Below are 19063 nucleotides of genomic sequence, written 5' to 3'. Positions count from 1 at the left end.
TTAGTTTAAAACCTGAACACGCGGCAACTTGGGTTTTATTAGGTACATTTTCGCCGTCTAGACGCATAATTTTTTTTTTACGATCGAATATGCTTCACAGATTACTTAAGATGCAATCTTAAATTTATGCGATTTATGTATCTATTAAAATGTTACAATTATCGTTTTTTTTTTAAATAAATACCATTTATCTTTTTACATTAATAGAGCTAATATTACACATTCGGCATTTTAAGTGGCTCTGGAATATCACGAAAACATCGAAAAATAAAAAATTATTTATTAAGTTCTAAATCCCGCACGGGGTCACTTAAGTCACTTTTATTAGTGAAGAAACTTGATTATTTCTGTTTTCATTCCTCGATTTTATCTTGTATCTTTGAACTTTGTTTTTCTTTTCTTAACTCATTAAATTTAACTCGCAGTTTTGCGCGAGCAACAGAGTTGATAACAGTTGATTGCAGTTTTTAGTTGAGCTTCTCACTTTCGAAACTAGGCTATCGACTTTCAGAGTATAACGTCAGGGTGTAAGTACGTACGTTGCACGAAAAGCCGATGGTGTTAATATAGTTCGAACTATATTACAAGTTAAATAAGTTTAGAGTATCCCCCTCCCAGGTAGTCCGGCTGAAGTGATCCAAAGTAACGCGAAATTCTGCTCTATTTGTCTGCCTCGTTAACATTTTTTTCACGCTTAAAAACGAGATCGATGGCACCCTCGTCCATCCGGAAACAAAGAGAGGAACGACGCGCGCTGCGTCGCGCACCCCCCGCTGAAAGACAAAGACAGGACTAGGATGACGTTACGAGCCCGGGATGACAGCGTAGATGGACTGTAATATAAGCAGCCTTCGTTTAAAATCACGGCACGGATTGTCGGTGGACTTTATTTATCGCTCACTACAATGACGCGCCCGCACGGTGAGTCAATATGAATGCGCGTGACACTCGAGCCGCAGGTTTCTTCCGGCATGGCGAGATATAACTGCCGGTTTTATCGAACGAGTACATAGCCGCTTGCGGCGTGCGCGATAGCGCAAAATAGAAGATTTTCCGAATATCGCACGATGAACTCTCGAACTTTTGTTCGCGTGCGCGCGCGCGCGATGAAATCAATCGCGCGCGGTCGACGGGGCAATTTTAAGTAACAATAGTGACTCATTTCCAAATCGATTATTCGCGTCTGTTGCCAGGTATTCGATTTTTAGACCGCGCGCGACGCGGATAAAATTCACCGCGGCTCGACATTTATGTCCCCGCATTCGTTTAATTTGTAAATCAAAATTCATGAAACGAGCCTTATCCTAAATTCTCAACGTATTTCTAAATCTGCTTACGCGTTATAAGCTTTGAAAACTCTTTTATTTCTCAAAGAAAGATAAAATCGCGCGGGAAAGCGCAAATCATTGAAATACACCGTACTTGAGGTGGATTTCGCGCGTTCGAGGGACAATTGGGATCATTTAGCCGTACTTGGAAACATCAAGTCGCAATAATATCGCGCAATAAGGCCAATAAGGAAGCGTTTATTGTGTTACAAGGCCGTTGTTGAAATCGAGAAGCACGCACCGCCGTGGACTTTCCGCGGCTTCGAATGCTCACCTAGCGTATATTGGAAGCGTGTTGCGGAGTTGTCGCGGCGATATACGCTATCAAGGATAGAATGGAATCGGGAAAGTGGGTTAATAAACCATACGTGTACGTTGCACCTTTATCGATCCGCGATATATTTATTACGGAGATAGGTATTTGTTGCTCGCGGTGATGTCTGCGGGAGCTTAATATAGAATCTGATGCATATATAAAACGCGTTGCGCTAATCGGTTGCTGATATCGTTATATCATGTTTCATACTGTAGCGCGTAAATACGTTCGCATCTCGTGGCGAATTAATTTCCATTAATATCATTACAGAAATCTGATTGAGACTCCACGCGCGGACGTGAGTGTTTTATTTATTCGATTTTATTTATTATCACGTAGACGAATGCGCGCGCGATATTAATTGCGGCGTTAATTTATCAATTGTGCTTTTAATAATACGAGATAAATGAGGCGCGCCTTTGTTATTGTCTTTTCCTAAATTTGACAATCTATCCTACGAGATAAATAACAGATCTCTAATTTGTTATTTAAATTGTGATAAACGACGCGGTGCTAATTTTTTTGTGCACGTATAATGTTCTTGAATTTTTCAAGAGCGGTACAAATCGTATTTACGCTAATAAGCGTCTACTAGTTTATTCTTAATATTATTATTACACAATAAAGAAATTATTAAATTAAGAAGTAATTGTATTTGTTGTTCGTTACAACGCGATTTCAAGCTTGCTCGCTTATTTCAATGTTAAGGCACAGAATTGAAAGAAGATGCAGACTTAATAAACATTAAGATTTTCTTAAAAGTTTTAGTGATATAATAATGCCCCGCCGAGCGGGGTGTTCAGGCCCATTAAACCTATTTCAGGCGATTTGATGGCTAAAAAGGCACCTCGGGAATCCTTTCGGGCGCGCTTCAGTGATGTCAATGAGGCGAGAGAGACGGAGAGCCGGCTGGCACAGACTTCATTAATTAAGCGCGCGTTGATTCCACTACGGAAGAGTTGAATCACTACGGTAAAACGTTTTGCGACACTGAGTGACGTCGGGCGGTATTTAGCCAAGATTGAATCGTGACTCTCGCAACGGAAGAGCGCAGCGCGGAAACTGGCGCAATATGTTAATGAAATGATAATCGAATTAAAACTCTCGATGAGCCTTTTTAGAAAATTTGACATTTAATTTGCGAGTAATTCTCTTCCATGAACTGCCGTAGCGTCGCGCGAAGTGGCTCGTTCCAACGAAATTAAACTGCGACTCTATTCTCGCTCCATTTCAATTTAAATTTCTTTTTTCTTTTTTATTAATTTATTCGTATAAAAACGTTGATCTCCGGAGAATTAATATCCGCATTACTCGGGACAGTTCGAATCCCAATGCAATTCAAACGAACGCGGCAGAATAATCGAAATTTATATATGCACAACGGATGAAAACGGATATTCCGCGAAACACGAAACTTATCTCATTTAGCTCGCGAATTGATCGCGATGGAGAACATATTTATTAAACGATGACATGACAGGAAAATTTTTGCATGTTTCTGTGAAAAAAAGTTTGATCCATCTAGGTTTGTTGGATTATTAAGTCTGATATTTCGTCTCTCCTTCCCATTCCTTTATTGGAAAGAGCACGCGAAATAACTCGGGGCGGTCGTAATAACTAGAACCTGCATTCGGTTATAAAGGACACTTGCAACTTTTACGTTACGTAATTGAATAATAATACCTAGAAAGTTTTAATAGCTCACGTTCCATATCGAGCTTTCAAATGTATTTCGGATAAAAGATATAAAAGCCACGACGGTGGTGCGACACCGTGTAGGAATTATTATTCGATTATGCAAATATGAAACTTGAAAATATCGCGCTGCTGGCGCAGATGCTCCTTCAATTAGCCGTCGCAAAAAAGAATTCGAGCTTTAACGTTCGTATATAACGTTGACGTAATGCCGAGGTAGTGTCCGCGGCTTTACCGCGTTATTTCGACACACGCCTCCGACAAATTCCCTTTTGCGCCAATTAATTCGTTATTTTCTGATTGCAGCTCGCTCGCGCGTAGCATGTCTTGACGAGTGGGAGAGACGCTTCGACTGGGTTCCTCCGCGGCAGAGATAAGGGTTCTCCACAATGGCGGGCGGTCAACAGCTTCCGGAGCAGTACACGGTGCCGCACTACGCGAGGATCTTCCACAGTCTGCCGCATCTGAACGTCTCTTTACATTCGGTCAATAATACGTTCAATCCCCACTCCGAGATCTATCTGGAGGTAGGTCGGCGCGACAATCCGTCGGTCCCGACTTCCTTGGCCCCGATTATCGGGCACCATCATCCCCGAGCCCCCTTTCGGCCACCCCCGCGCGGCCACTACCGTGGCGTGCGCAAATCGATCTCTCCGCTGATTTAAAACAAAGTGCGTCGGGATTAATCGGACCGCGCGCGTCCCGGAGCCTTTAAGCTTCGCGCGGATCGATAAGCGAATTGCACGGAAAATCCGGATTTCATACGGCCCACGGTGGCAGTTTCAAGATAAATATTTTATTCATACCCGATGTGTATACTGATGGCCGGCGTAACGTCCTCAAGAGGATATCGGCACGCTCGGCTTATTTCCAATCCGGGCTGGACGATATGTTCCCGAAGTAGATGTATACGACTGATATAAATATTTGATATGCAAAATCTCTCCTCGCGAGATACCGCGAACGTCCCTCCTGACATCGAGTCGAAGTCTCAATTTCCCGATTTTTCGAGCGTTTCGTAAACCGCCTTTGGCCGATTTAAATGTCGCCCAGGCGAACGTTCGGTTAATCGAACGCTATCGATTCGGGGTAGTGTTCGCCAATTCCTGTTAGTACCACGACCTAGAATTCCCCGGCGGTTATCCCGCGTGATATCCTCTTAGTAACCACGAGCGCCGATAGCACTTCGGATTATCGCCTGCGATCGGTTGTAGATTCGCGATACCGGGTCGCAAGCGCCGATCTCGGATCGATATGTACATCGACGAGCGGATAAGAATCCGGGAAGCGAGCATCTGGAAACGAAACAACGAGAGGAAGACCGCGTGTCGACTCGTTTCGCTCACGTAAAACCAAAAGGAAAGAAAAAACGAGACGATTCACGTGCCCGCGCGGAAGGTAGCGGGAACACGGGCGAGAACATGGGAAAAGAACGGAGAGGATAAAAAGAAAGAGAAGAAAAAACGGACGACGGTACTGACGAAGAAAAAAAGAAGGCCAGAAGGGGGCAGGTGGATGCCGTGAGCGCGCAAGAATCCGGGTGTATGTAACTGAAAAGCACAATGCCTGGGAAAGCTCAAACAATGCACAAAGGCTCTCGCATAATGCGCCCGGGGCGGCTCGCGGGGGAGCGGGCTTCAACATCCTCGGGAACCACGTCGGACCACGGGCACATCCCTCCCCGTCCTCCCGCTCTCGTCGTCTCTCCTGTCGTGTTCTCCGTGCGTTCCCTCTCGCACACTTTCGTCCCCTCTTGCCTTTTTCGCTCGTCTTCCTCAGCCGTCGAAGTCGGACGGACTCTTTGGGGCGAGGTATAAGGATAAGGAGGCGGGCGCGAAACTTCGTCTCCGCCGGCATTCGCTTTCGTCATGCATGCGGCTCGACGGGGTGGTTTGGCGGAGCTAAGACCGCCGAGAAATGAGATAAAAGCCTCGGGGGAGGTAGGAAGAGAGCGGTGGAAGTTACGAGACGGCCATAAGTGCGGCTCGTACGAAGTAAATGCGTAAATGCGCCAGGAATAGCGTTGCAATGCGGCCCTTGACGATGACAATACTGCCGTTTTAGAGTAAGAAGTGGAGACGAGGAAATTTTGGCGCTTTACCAATTTTTCGACGTTATTTGTTTGGACGGACTGCCCTTCGAGTCTTCTCGGCCGAAAAGAAGAGACAAGAAAGCTTCTTCCTTAATTAAATTCCAAATCAGATATTTACTTCCTAAAAGAACTTTTTACTAGATAGAGACAATCGTTAATTTTATGAAACTTGATGGATAAAATCTAATAAGTAAGAAAACTGAAAATTAGTAATGTTTTTAGATCTTTTTTAGTAATCTCTTTTTTAAGAGTTACGTGAAGTTTACGTGAAGTTGCGAAGGGAGGAGAAAGGCCATGATCGGATGTAATGTTTACAGAGCCTCGGGATACTGGGAAGTATTCCTGCAGCCTGGTTGATCTTAACTTTGCTGGTATTGCTGGTTTATTTGGTAACGAGATGCTGCGACCGAAGGCCGCGCCCCAAGAAGTCGATAACCGCGCTGAAGTGTTCACTAGCCATCCTGGCGTTGGTCTGTAGCGCAGCGGTCGCTGTCGGTCTTTATGGCAACGACGACGTGCACAACGGCTTGGTGCAACTCGTAGCAGCTGCGAAAAATGTCGATGGGATCCTCATGGGCGTCAGAAATCAGGTATTTCCTATTTTTCGCGACGCGTTAATATCCTTTATTGTACTACATGTAATGAAAGAATTTTATTTATTACACACTGCAATAATAAAAATTTCCGATAAACATGGAGATTCTGAAAGTAAAAGGCATAAATTAGATAAAAATATGTATGAGACAAATGCCTCGTGTCTTTTTCTTTGTAAAACAGTTTTTTAGTTTTTCTTTAAATAGATAAACACCTGATCTGATTGAAATAATTTAAGACAGTTTAAACAATTTACGTAGCGGCAATTAAAAATAGTGGCTATGTCTATTTAAGTGTCAACACGTTATACTTTTCTTACAGACTGACACTATAGAAGCGACTCTGAAGAAAAAAGTGCAGCCGCAACTAACTGCCCTCGGAGATGAATTCGACGCCCCGGTCAGCAATAAAACTGTGCTAGGTTGGCTGCTAGCGGCACTTAACGGCATGAAGCAAAACACGAGCATCGCCGTAAATCGGAGTTTCGAGATACGAAAGCCCTTGAGCGGGATCAGTCTTGCCGGCGCCATCGGACTGGGCGAGAAGATCGAACAGCTGCGATGGCCTATCACTATGGCGGTCCTGAGCGCTCTACTTGTCCTCTGCGTGGTTCTGGTGGTCGGTGTTGCACGGCACTCCAGATGTGTCCTCATAACGTACGTTCCTTTGATTGAAATAGGCAATATAGATCTTTCGGTAGTCTTCCTCGCATTTGTAGTATCTTTGTTCGCGTTTCTTTTACACGCTCGACTAGGACTATCTAAAACTGTAACAAAATTTGAGCAGAGGAATAGATCGAATTCTTGTTTATAGTTATAGATGAAATCGTAACGAAGTTGCTTTGATAGAACATTCTTTCAGATTTTCCGTGTTTGGCTTGTTTGCGGTTATCGTCTCTTGGCTCATGGCGTCCTTATACCTGGCCACTTCTGTAGCTCTAGGTGATCTCTGCGTGTCGCCCGACGGTTACTTGAGCAGAGCCGTGCCATCGACCTTAGCCTCCGAAGTACTCTCGTACTACACGCATTGCGAAAACACGCGCAGCAATCCGTTCACGCAGAGATTGCGGGACGCGCAGCGCGCGGTGAGCAGCATGAGGCATAATTTGAACACGGTGACTCGATTAGCGATAGAACTGTTCAAAGATCAGCAGCTCCAGCCGAAGCTCAGCAGTTTGTCTACAGACGTTAATACCGTGGACAGACTCGTGTCTGGCTTAACCACGTTACTCGACTGTAAACCACTGCACAAGCAATACGTTCACGCCGCCAAGAGTTTGTGTCACTTGGGATTGTAAGTCTATATCTTCTGCCTATATTTTAATTACATGATTAAATTTTACACGGAATATAATATATATAAACTTACAACGTTTCTCTATAATTTGTTCTAGGTATGGATTGAGTTACATGCTAGTAGCCAGTTTAGCCGCAGGTCTCTTGTTCACCGTATTGGTTTGGGTGGATTCTCATACATGGATATATATACGAAAACGGTAAATATATTGGAATCGTTTAGAGAGAAGAGGGAATTAAGTAATATTTTATTTTTATATTTTGCTATTAATTACAATGCTTCGGCAGGCACCGAAGGATCGATCGCCCATCTTTCCAAGATCTATGGTATTCGTTGAGAATTAAACAAGTAATGATGCGTTTGTTCCAGAAGGGATTATCATCAGGTTGACGAGCAAGATCCTTACTTACCACCATCGGCGGCGTCGCAGGCGATAGCAGCAAGGACCCTTCGAGGCCAAGGGTCGTACCCGCCTACAGCCCCTACGCTTAATTCGAATGCTCTTGGCACTCATAATACGATTAAGCAGCCTCTCTTGCTAACGCCGCCCCCACCGTCCTACGCTACTGCGACTGCTCGAGCACGTCAACTGCACGAGAGCATGTTAAAGTTTGTGCATGAGATTTTCAGTTTATTCTCTTTAATTTATTTAGCTACTTAAACTAAAAGGTCAATTAATATTTATCGCGCTAAACTACCGACTTAGATTCAATGCGTCTCCTTTGAATGTTGCTTTATCATACATAGTTCCATCATCATCAAGAATACAAGTTTTTATCGATATTTATATTAGTATATGCTTTTGACGAATATACGTGATAAAATACGTGTAAGTGCATCATATACATAACTGTGCCATTCTTGATTTTTATATTTGATGTTCTGATTATTTGAATATCTGTTTTCGGAACATAAGTTTTCGAAATAGATTGAACATTATTCTTAGCAAATAACAGTTTTAATTGCTTTATACAATATTGTTACAAGGAATAGTATAGCGCGCTTTGTAATCCTATTTTATTAACGTAAATATAACATGTATAGACGGTTTTGCAGGCGTGATTGAACTTGAATTAATGTTTAGATAAGCTATATATATATATAAAACGACACCGGTCATTACGTAAAACAAAGATAATGCTGCAACTTTGTTCGTCCTTCCTCGCCATTTACAGAGGTGGGGGTGTTAACGGGAGCGGAGGGGGCGGGGATCACAAATCGTCTCAGCATAATCAGCAATCAACGGGTGGACGAGCTGAGCACCGTTCTGGACTCGGAGATCAACCTGGCCAGTACGCGACTCTGAGCAAGCAGTGCAAGACGCTAGAGTCTAGTGACTTCTACTGAGGGCACGCCCCCGCAGGGCCCGGTAAATACTTAAAAAAAAAATCAATACTCTGACGTATATAATACGATAACATTCACTAATTGTAAGATTTTCATTTGCGTTATTACATTTTACAATTACAGGTAGAGAACCACCTTGGACGCCTAGCGTGGCGTCCTTCACCGGTACCCTGTCTCACAATTCGCACGGACCCGCGCATCTTGCTACTTTCCAGGACTCGCGTAAGACGCAAACGCTGGATCCGAAGAACCTGGCCAGTCTGAAGAGGGGCCCGACTCCCGCCTGGAATCAAAATCGACCGCTTCCGCCGAATCCCGCGAGTCAGCAGCCTACGTGGGAGTTCGAGTCGCGTTCACAGACTAATATGAATCAGTTTCGTTCGTTGGTGCGGAACAAGGCGCCTAACATTCGCATTCAGGATCAAATGCAGGACCAGGTCAGAACTTTGGACAGGAATTTCTCGCGCAGCCAGTTTAACGGTACCGCTCCGCCGAACAACACGGTGCCGAACATGTACGGCACGTATAATCGCGCGCAGGGGAGGCAGGAGAAGCCGACGGTGGCTACGCTGAGTCAGGTACAGGGTAGCGATCCTAATCTGTACGCTGTAACGGAACTCTAATCGGAAGAGGATGCGGGATCGTGAGTATTCGCAGAGAGTAGAAGTATCGTTTTTACAAAGAGAGTTTCGCCTTTCAACGAAACTCAGAACATGCGATTCGGAGTTCCTATAAAAACCGAGAGAAGAAAAAACAGCGAATTGATTTCGGGGACCTGCGAAAAAAGTGAGAGAAATGAGGCGGGGGGACGAAAAAAAAAAAAGAGTTTTAGAGAACTTAGGAACTTGTGTGAGACATATACTTTATATCCGAGATTTTGTACTTGTATATCATGTACAGTGATTGTGGTACGTCCTTTCTATGTTATCCTCCCTCTTTGTTATCGCGTTCTTGATTAGACCGCGCGCGAAGTATCCAGGGACAGGCCGGAATGCATACTTGAAGCGGCGACGTATGTATTTACATTGCTTGTTGGCTGACTGGAAAGCTGCATGAAACGAACATGCACAAAAGAAACCTTCACACAAAGCTTTACATCGATATCGTTTACAAAGATACTGCTCGCTTGTTCATTCTAAATTAGCCGTTAATTTTTCGTATGACGTTTGACGTGCGAGGAGTCAGATATATCGTGACTCCCGAAGGAGATACCAAAATACGATGAGGGAACTACTGAGATATAACGGTTTTTTATATACTTTTTACATTTTAACCGAACGAATCTATGTTGAATTTTCCGTGAGAGATATTTAATATACTTTATATGTGTGTGAAAACGTATACATATACATCTAGTTACCGCACGAGTGTCTGGTGATTTTTACGAGACTCTTTGGCAGAATTCGATTGATTATAGGCCACGCTCGATACTGCCAATGCTCAGGCGAATATACTTTTAAGTACAAATACGATGGTAGCACAGGCGTTATGGGTTTTCAGTTTTTATGTGCAAACGAAAAATGGGCTGAAAAGGAACTGATTGTCCGACATAACGACAAAGGATATTTGGAAACATACTTCCACAGGCGGTATTAGTTGAAGATACTCTTTTTAAAGACAGTAAGAAAAATTAATCTGTCGTAAAAAAAAAAAAACTGAATCTTATACTTCGTAAGGGTCGAGAATGAATTTTCTGCGGAGCGCAGTCTTCCTGAGACATTCTATAACACCAGAGATATACCGGGTATCTGGCGATTATTCGGTACTCGTCGAATCGGACGATCGGGATCCGATTGCCGGAAGAGTAATTTTGTGCCTGAATAATAGCCGGTTGGACAAGAGTTGTCTACTGTTACAAGTATCCAACGAGTATCCGAATTGGCGATTCCTCCTCAATTGCCACCACGGATGCCTGTCTCTGATAATATTCGGTACATCTCTTTCTCTCTATAATTGATTACTATCTAAAAGTTTGTAAGAATTGATAGATTTTCAGTAAACGCAAATGACTTTGTACTGGCATCCGCATATAATTCAGTAAGTCTGTATATAAAGCAGTAACACTTAAGATTATCGAGTAAACGTGAAGTGTGATAAAACCGAATCTAGATGTTATTACGGATTTTGCGTGGAAGCATTTTGCCATTCGTTTTTTTATTTTTATTTTTTATTGAACGATTTAACCACGACTTTCGACGCGGAAAGGAAAATCGTGCCATTCCAGGGAAACATGCATTTAACGCAAACTACTTTCCAGGATTTTCTTAGTGCTTGTGTTTAGTTGAGTAAAAATCAATTATATATAATCGCAATACCGAGCATTTTAAGAGGAGCGTGAATAGCAAAAGAACTTAATCCAATGTAAATAATTGTAATATTTATTACAGAGCGATAGCTCGTAGAGCGATAACTAGTAGCATATAGTTTAGTTGAATGCTAATTTAAGTTTCGACGATAAAATATATGTGAATGTGCGCGCGCGCGGTGCACCGACCGCGTGCGCGTAATAGGAAATGAACGAATATCGTTTTGTTCGCTTTGGAGACGAAGAAGTATCCTAGTCAGTATATAAAGTTGTGTACATTCAGTAATAAGATCTCTTGCCAAATTTTTAACCCGGCTCAATTTGAGAATAACCGAAAAAAAAAGGAATAAGACTCGTAAAAAGAGAAATCTTTTTTCTTAAAAACATATTTGTATCGTCACTATTAATACGTACGGAAGCTATATTAGTGCGTCATTGCCCCCGATACATGTTCTAGATTTTAAGAGAAAAATTGCTTATCGAGAAAGTATACAAAATAATCCAACTTCAGTGTTTTAACACAGATATGCGCTGTATCCGTCATACGTAGCTATTCATTGTACGTCATGTTTACTTTTCGTACTTTGCAACAAATATTTTCGCTCTCCACTTCGTTTTCCGGCTCTTCGCGATATCGATTTACGATAAACGGACTTCAATTTACGGTTCAATTAAAAAAAAAAAAGAATTCATGTTTGAGTTCTCTTTTCTTTATTTCATATATATCTTTTCTTTTTTAATAACTCATAAAACACTGGAGGTGGACATCTTCAGATATTGTAACTTTGGTTACTCGAGATTTTACAGCAATGCGCGCAAAAACGGGATCAATATAGCATTGTTCAGATTGAAAACCTGCAGGTAAACGTCGCTTGTCAGTCGGTGAAAATTCTACTCGAATATTTCTCCACAAGGAGAGATATCCGATCCGCGCTCAATAATCCAGAGCGAAATTGGCGACGAGCGAGACTTACAGGCGACCAAAGAGCCCGTTTAACACGTATTTTAAAATAATCTAGAACACAGGAAACGTTGTTAAACTCTTAATATGCGAATTTGTAATTTAGACGATTGTTAACGGAACTTTTATTATAAATCGTTTGTCAATTTTTATAGTAGAAACGAGAGTCTGAGGCACATTGCACACCAGTTTTTCTAACGAGTAAAGCAGCATTTACGTTTCTCATCATTTTTATATGGTAAACGTAATGTGGTGTAAAAGAAGGAGAAAAGGAGAGAGCGTTTGCGTGACAAACACGAACAAAAGAGAAAAAGAGATCCGGATGACTGAGAGAGAAAAAGAAAGAGTATGTACGCGAGTGTATACGTCTATTATATACATATGTGTATGCGTGAGAGAGGAGAGAGAGAGAGAGAAAGAACGGAAACTCATTATTTTCAGAGATAATGGGAGTGATGTAATGATATACGACGTTGAGGAACTCATTCGAATCGGAGCATTTTCTTGGCCTACGGCAATTTCATCGCAGAATAAAAAAAAAAGAAAACATAGTTAATAAACGAAAATCAAAAAAGATCTCGCAGAATTTGATCACACGCACATCGACAAATACGGATATGTAAAAGAGATAGGGAGAGAGAAAGGGAGGGATATGAACAACGGGAGACCTAAGCTTTTGTGCACCCTTCAAGACTGATACTGGATACGCCGAAGGATCCAGGGCTCTAATTTTCCGTATATTCGTATATTGCATAAGTATGTAATATTTTACACGTGTTCGGCATGGGATGTGACGGGACGGAACGTTTATTTCTGTCATAAATATTTGTGTGTCCACATCGGTATATATTTCTGTTCGATTACTTTCTCGATTTAATTCCTGACGTATCTCTCGCTATATCTATTAGTGAAAGTATAGATAGTATATATCTACATATATACTATCTTTTCTTCTTTGCGTATTTCTCTCTCACTGCGCGAAAGAGATTTATTTACAAAGTATATGTAGAGGCTACTCGACTACTCCAGAGAACTTACGTAAGTTATTAACGTTCTTATTGCGTCTTTCTTTGTATGTGCGGTTTTGCGAATTTTGATGTAATATAAAGAGACTTATCTCGAGGAGAAAATGTAGGAGAACGAACGAAGCTCGTTAATCGATACTACTTTTTGTATATTACGATTGTGTCTAATTGCCATATTCCGGATTTAATTCCTCCTATTGTAACGGAACATGAGTATTATAAAAAGAGAAATAAAAACCTAAGATCCACAATTATCGCATTGGTATCGTATCGTCGTAATTTATCCGCTACGTAATGCGCCGCGAAAAGACATCGGTTTTTATATTACTTTATATTATTTATTCATTTAGCAATGCTTTATTACAAGTTTGGTACATAAATATACATACTGCTTGATTTATTTGTATCTTCGACATTTTTCAACAATTTACGAACAATCTCCTAATGCAGTATAACTTATTTATTGATCTTAATCATTGAAATATTTTTTCCTGGTGTCATCATCGATTACATAATACAAGAGCAACAATACGGATCTTCTTTTTCGACGTAAATATATATAAGTTTCTTTGGCGAGTTGTTTAACATCTTTCGAATACCGGAACGCTTTTCTTATATTTTCATTCAAGTATGTTCTTCAAAATCTTCTTCATAAAAGGTAAAATGTACATAGCTTATTTTTAATGCATAAAGTAAATACATGATATATTTTCTTATTACACTTTATTTGCAGTATTGTGCTTACGAATGAAGATGTAAAACTTAACGAGTGCGAATCATTAATTTGAAGATTAGCGAGCAATTTAAAGAGAGCAAAAATCCGTGAATGAAGGATAATTACTAAATAATTTTAATGACAAAAAAGCTGTAAGAATGTAAGCATATTTCGGGCTAGCCGGCTCTTGTAATTAAAGTGCATAATACTATACATAAAATTACTATTCAACAATAAATAATTTTCTTGCAACATATTCTTTTATATGACAGAAAATATATTATCTTGCGTAGTATTAATAAAGTACGAGAAGAAGAAGATAATCGATTAGATGAGAAAATTATTTTATTCTGGCCATCATGCCGCGAGAGGTATTTTCAGTAAAACTGTTATGTATGAATTTATTATAAAAGCGGCGCTGCGCTACGTGTTATCAGTCTAGTAAGTACATGGACCATTCCATGATTAAGTCAGGCTCGATAGCGGAATTTTACGAAATTTTTGGAAAAAGATTGCGAAGACATGATTTTAGATACGTAAAAGCGAGAAATATCTTCGGCGAAAAACAGCCAGTTAAAAGTATCAGCAGCAAGATTAAAATTAAACCGTCGCACACGCGTCTCGTTCTATTTAACCCAATCGATAAGCTATACAAGATACGGTCTAATATTTCGCTAAAGACTGTACCTCCTAGAGGGAATGTTTTAGCGTTTTACGTTCAGAAAGCATTATTCTTATTCCAAGTTTAACAACTTGGAACGATGTGCTCTCGAATTTATCGAAATAATGTTTACTACGACTTCGTTTGCGCGGATTCTTCCTTCACCTGGGGCTGAGAACTGACATTGCTTATTAGAGGTACATTCTTACCGCTCTGCAGGCTAGAGTGACTCGACGATCGACTGTGGCTTTGACTGTTAGCACCGACTGGCGTTTGCACTAGCGGCTGAGGCGGAGTTCTGGCGCCGGAACCGTTACTGTTTGTGAAATTAGGTTGCAACTGCATGTGGTACTTGTAGATATTCTCCGTACTCTCCACGATACCTGTATCAACAAATATCGCGTAAAACATTCTATTTATCACGATTATCACGAATATCTAATATATTGCTAAGAAAAAATACAATTATGACGAGTAAATGTTTGTTGCATGGAAACTACGATTACCAGCTTGCAAATTTAGGCTACGACCGCGAACACCCGTTTCCTTCGAAATAGGGCTCCACCAATTGACAAAAGTTCCTACGACGGGAACGTGCCTGAGGATACCCTCTTGCCACAGTTTCTCCGCGTTTTCTCTCTCCAGATCCGTTTGCGCCGTCTCGATGCCTCTCTTAACTACTTCGGAGATGGTATCCATCATTTTAGAACTAGCTTCCACCTCCTGGCCAACTTGCAATACTAAAGATAATAGTTCGGGCACGTCTGGAAACAATAATCATTCGTATGAAAGAGGCACATGTGTATAAAATTGCAATGGTGATGAAAGCGCCTTTACTTGCCTGTGTCCTGTGTCACCATGCCAAATCGCACGCAGGCTAGACCGTCCGCGCCTTCCCCGAGGGAAAACGCGGCATCCGTGCTGCGCAGGGTTTCGACCAATTGCATATTCAGTTTGTTTAATTCCTCCCTTGCCTGATCGGTCATAACGTGAATCCAGGTAGGTGGAGCGTAACGCACACCTCCCAAACCGGCCCAACCCGGCATTTCCACTAAATGCAAAGAATCATTCTCCGAGACTAAACGTATGAAGGTGTCTTTGTGTTCCACTGTCGCCAGCAATATTTCCTATTCAACGAGATTCAACGATGGCGTTATTAACGAGTTTACGATCGTCGTTGGCTGTAATCGCGACGTCATATCCCCACCGTGTTTTTTAACGTTAAATGCGATGAGAAAATTTATTAGGTGAAATTATTCATTATAAAAAAAAAAATCGATGAATCATCATGATTGCGCTCGGTAGGAATATGAATTAACGTGATCCAAGATAGCCTTACTATTTGTTGATCAAGGCAGGTCACTAAATTGTCTATGTCTTCGTTCGTGGGTGGCTGATCGGGATTCTCCAACGGACAGATGCGAATCGCAACACCGCACTGCTCTATATCACAAAGTTCTATCTGTATATTGTCAATGTCCCTCTGAAGAATCTGTCCCAACCAGGAGTTCAACTTATCGTAATAAGGCAGCACGCGATCCGTGGCTTGAAGATCCTTATTCGTAGATACGAATTGGAAAACTAACGCGTTGGCTACTACTTCAAATAATTGTAAATTGTTCACGGGGTTTGCTAGATATTCGCTTAAAGTATAGGACTCCGTTTCGCCGCCTGGCGGTTGACTCTGAAAGAGGATGAATGATGAATTTTGATAGAGATACTCCTTTTTTTAAGGAAGTGCGTAAAAACCTACCAGTATTCTAATGCAAGAGAACTCCTTAATCTTATTGTACAATTCTTCCACAGCCAAGAAACATCTTTTAAATCTATTATGTACACCTTCTCGACCTAAAACCTGCAGAACAGTCCACAAAGGCAAAGTCGGTAGTCGCCTCGACAGGGAATCTGCCATCAATCCTGAAACTAACGATAGAGTAGTATCTCTCGGAGTGGGTCGTCCACCTTTAATATCTGCTAATCTGTACAATGTCTATAAGCAAAAATTAAGGAAAATCGGAGCAACGATATTGACTAATATTATATGTAAAATTGAGTTAAATATCAAAAGAATATAACTAAATCATCTATATGAAACATGATGATATGAAATGCAAATCCCTTTTTTAGGAATCTTTAAAATATTTTAACACATTCTGGTTCAAATATCATTATTATTATTCATATTGCAGCTATTCTGTTAAACTCGAAAAGACGTGAAAGGATACGACCACTGGTAGCGACGGTATACCAAGCCACGTTCCGAGCGGTAACGTAATGCTGTCCGCTATTTTCGACGGCTGTAATAGAAACAAATTTTCAGAAAATTTCTTCAAAAGTATTTGGCGACGCTAAAGATACCCAAACTTTACTAATGGTAAACTATGCCAGAATATTTACCAGATCTTTCGCCATATTCAGCGCGAGTGCAGCTAGCGAATGCCCTCTGAGATGCAGCCAGACGTTATACTTGTCGCATATCGCTCGCAATCGCGTGATATTGTCGCAATGGCCCGTCAACACCGAGCCGGCTTCGGCCAGAACTAGCAATGGCGTTACGTTGTTCGACTGAGTGTCTTCCGCTAAGCGTCGTTCCAGCGCCGACACGTCCATAGTGTGCCTCGAGCCGAACATAGTGTTATGTGGGATTGGTCTTATGCAATGAAGCGGCAAAGAGAGCTACAAAAATACAACAAGTCTTTAATGCGTTATATACCTTCAATTGGTGTTTCTCCAGATTCCTTCTTGATACAATTTCTTTGCCACAAAGAATCAATTATCAAATTTTCTTGCAAGCAACATTCTTTTAAATTGAACGATATTCCTATACTCGGCTTCAACGCTCGGGAGGAAGGATTGAGGAGCATTTACCTGTCGGCACAAATGCTGAACGACACCCATGGGTGCAGCGACGGAGCTGTAGATCAGGGGCGGTTGAGACACGAGTGCGGTAAAGCCCTCCTCCATGTATCGCGGGTATTTTCGATGTAGAGCGAGTCGCGTAACCCTGACCAGCCCCTCGAGGTGATCCTCGTGGAAGGAAGACGCGCAGTCGACGAAGCGGAAGATGTGGCTCAGCCATCTCGTCGTGTCGGCCGCGAGACGACCCGCGAGCTTCTGCGCGTGTGACTTTGGTAGCGCTACCGCGTAAGCCGAGATGGTGTGCGTGACTAAGGCCAATTTTGCCGTCTCGGTTAGAGCTGGCAGGGCGGTGATCTGACTGATCGGCGAGTCCGTGGAACCTGGCTCGATTGGTTGCGGCGCGTCCTCGTGAACTACCAAGTCCTAAACAGAAATCGGTGCTAAAACTAGGTGTCTTTGGTATCTCATAGTAAATGTTGGTTGTTATCGATTGTATCTCTACCTTTTTACGATTTACGTAGAGAAATCAAGATCTGAGAAAGCAATGTAATGTTAAAATAAGAAATGTGTATATGCTAAAACACAAAACGTATATTTAAAAAGTAACGTAATAAAGAGACAATATTTTTTATTGCATTGATTCATGTCTATGTGAATATACCGAAATATATCTGAAGAGACAACAAGTAATGTATATTAGCATATATACACGTCGGAAACAATATTTAATTTATTTAAAAAAAAGATGTCGGAAAATATCCGAAGAAGAAAATGTACATGTATCTTTCTCGAGTTGTAAATCATGCTCGTATCTCATTTCCATTTTCTATTTTTTAATGACCGAGAGAATGACCAAGGAGAATTTATTTCGAATCGGTGATCGGAATCAAAGTCCTCTGTCTTTGACTCTCCGCTTCTTATGCTTTATTCTACATTCAAAAAGCTTCGAAAACTACACAAAATAGATCTCTAGTCCTGAAAAGTACACAAATAAGTCTCTACATGTCACAGTCTCAAAATAACGGTTTGAGCAAGGACGCAAAGAAAAGAAGAAAAAAAGAAGAAAAGAAGAAGAAGAAAAGAAGAAACAAAGAAGAGAAGAAAAGAAGAAAAGAAGAAAAGAAGAAAAAAGAAAAGCGATAGTAATAAACACCGACACGTAAAAGCTGCAATAGAAATCAGTGAGAAATCAGTGATGCAGAAATCAAGTTTGCATGTACTCCGCTGTCATCATCTCGCACTCTCGCAGCGGACACGCGAGACGTACACAATCAACGAACGACACAAAAACACGGCTCTCCCACGTGACGCGCGCGATTATCGCCGCTGTCGCGCTATCGGTCGCGGTCTTAATTGCGACGGACCGTTTCCGCCGGTCGTACGTGGGTGCGTAAACGTGGCGTCCCGCGCCGCCCCGCACCTGTATCAACGCCAATATCTCGTCCGGTTTCCTCGGCTGCGTCAGGAATCCCGAGGGGTTGTTCCACGTGGTGCCGCCGCCGCCGCCGTTGCCGTTGTCGTTGTCGTCGTCGTCGCCACCCCCGTCGGCCGCCCGCTCCACCGCCCGCTCCAGCCGCGCGATCACCTGCGACGCCTGGAACTGCAGCGCGCCCACCTCGCCCGTCGTCGCGGTCGGCGAGCCGTCGCCGCCGTCGCCGCCGCCGCCGCCGGTGCCACCGACCTGTCAAAATCGAAGAAACACCCATCGATTTAACCTCACGGTTGCCGTTTCCGTAACGCGATCGCGGATTCACCCGCGTCGCCGAACTCCCCGTTCCACTAGGCCGCGTTAATCGCCGCACGGTTACGCACCTCCGCTATGTTCAGCGCTATACTTTCCATCGCCGCGTTATCGTTTGTGTCAGCCTC

The 19063-nt window shown here is 42.2% G+C and overlaps 2 protein-coding genes across 2 annotated transcripts; one reads left to right on the top strand and one right to left on the bottom strand.

The window, feature by feature from the left end:
• Nucleotides 1-634: 634 nt before the first annotated feature.
• LOC112468702 (protein tweety) lies at nucleotides 635-13210 on the top strand. The gene is made up of 9 exons (XM_025037990.1): nucleotides 635-921; nucleotides 3646-3866; nucleotides 5749-6021; nucleotides 6347-6681; nucleotides 6887-7318; nucleotides 7419-7520; nucleotides 7691-7930; nucleotides 8497-8654; nucleotides 8792-13210. The coding sequence occupies exons 2-9, from the start codon at nucleotides 3729-3731 to the stop codon at nucleotides 9289-9291; spliced, it is 2178 nt and encodes a 725-aa protein (XP_024893758.1). The 5' UTR covers nucleotides 635-921; nucleotides 3646-3728; the 3' UTR covers nucleotides 9292-13210.
• Nucleotides 13211-13665: 455 nt separating this feature from the next.
• Nucleotides 13666-19036, bottom strand: LOC112468700 (pyridoxal-dependent decarboxylase domain-containing protein 1). Its single transcript, XM_025037988.1, has 10 exons — nucleotides 19007-19036; nucleotides 18615-18875; nucleotides 17204-17617; nucleotides 16733-17011; nucleotides 16561-16632; nucleotides 16089-16325; nucleotides 15675-16019; nucleotides 15177-15462; nucleotides 14842-15099; nucleotides 13666-14718 (listed from the first exon to the last, which is right to left on the bottom strand). The coding sequence occupies exons 1-10, from the start codon at nucleotides 19034-19036 to the stop codon at nucleotides 14468-14470; spliced, it is 2433 nt and encodes an 810-aa protein (XP_024893756.1). The 3' UTR covers nucleotides 13666-14467.
• Nucleotides 19037-19063: the final 27 nt, after the last annotated feature.

The sequence above is a fragment of the Temnothorax curvispinosus genome, unplaced genomic scaffold (genome assembly GCF_003070985.1).
Source record: "Temnothorax curvispinosus isolate PA1 unplaced genomic scaffold, ASM307098v1 QBEX01001893.1, whole genome shotgun sequence".
NCBI lineage: Eukaryota > Metazoa > Arthropoda > Insecta > Hymenoptera > Formicidae > Temnothorax > Temnothorax curvispinosus.
The sequence above is the reverse complement of the archived record's forward strand: the minus strand, read 5'-3'. Positions and strand labels throughout refer to the sequence as shown.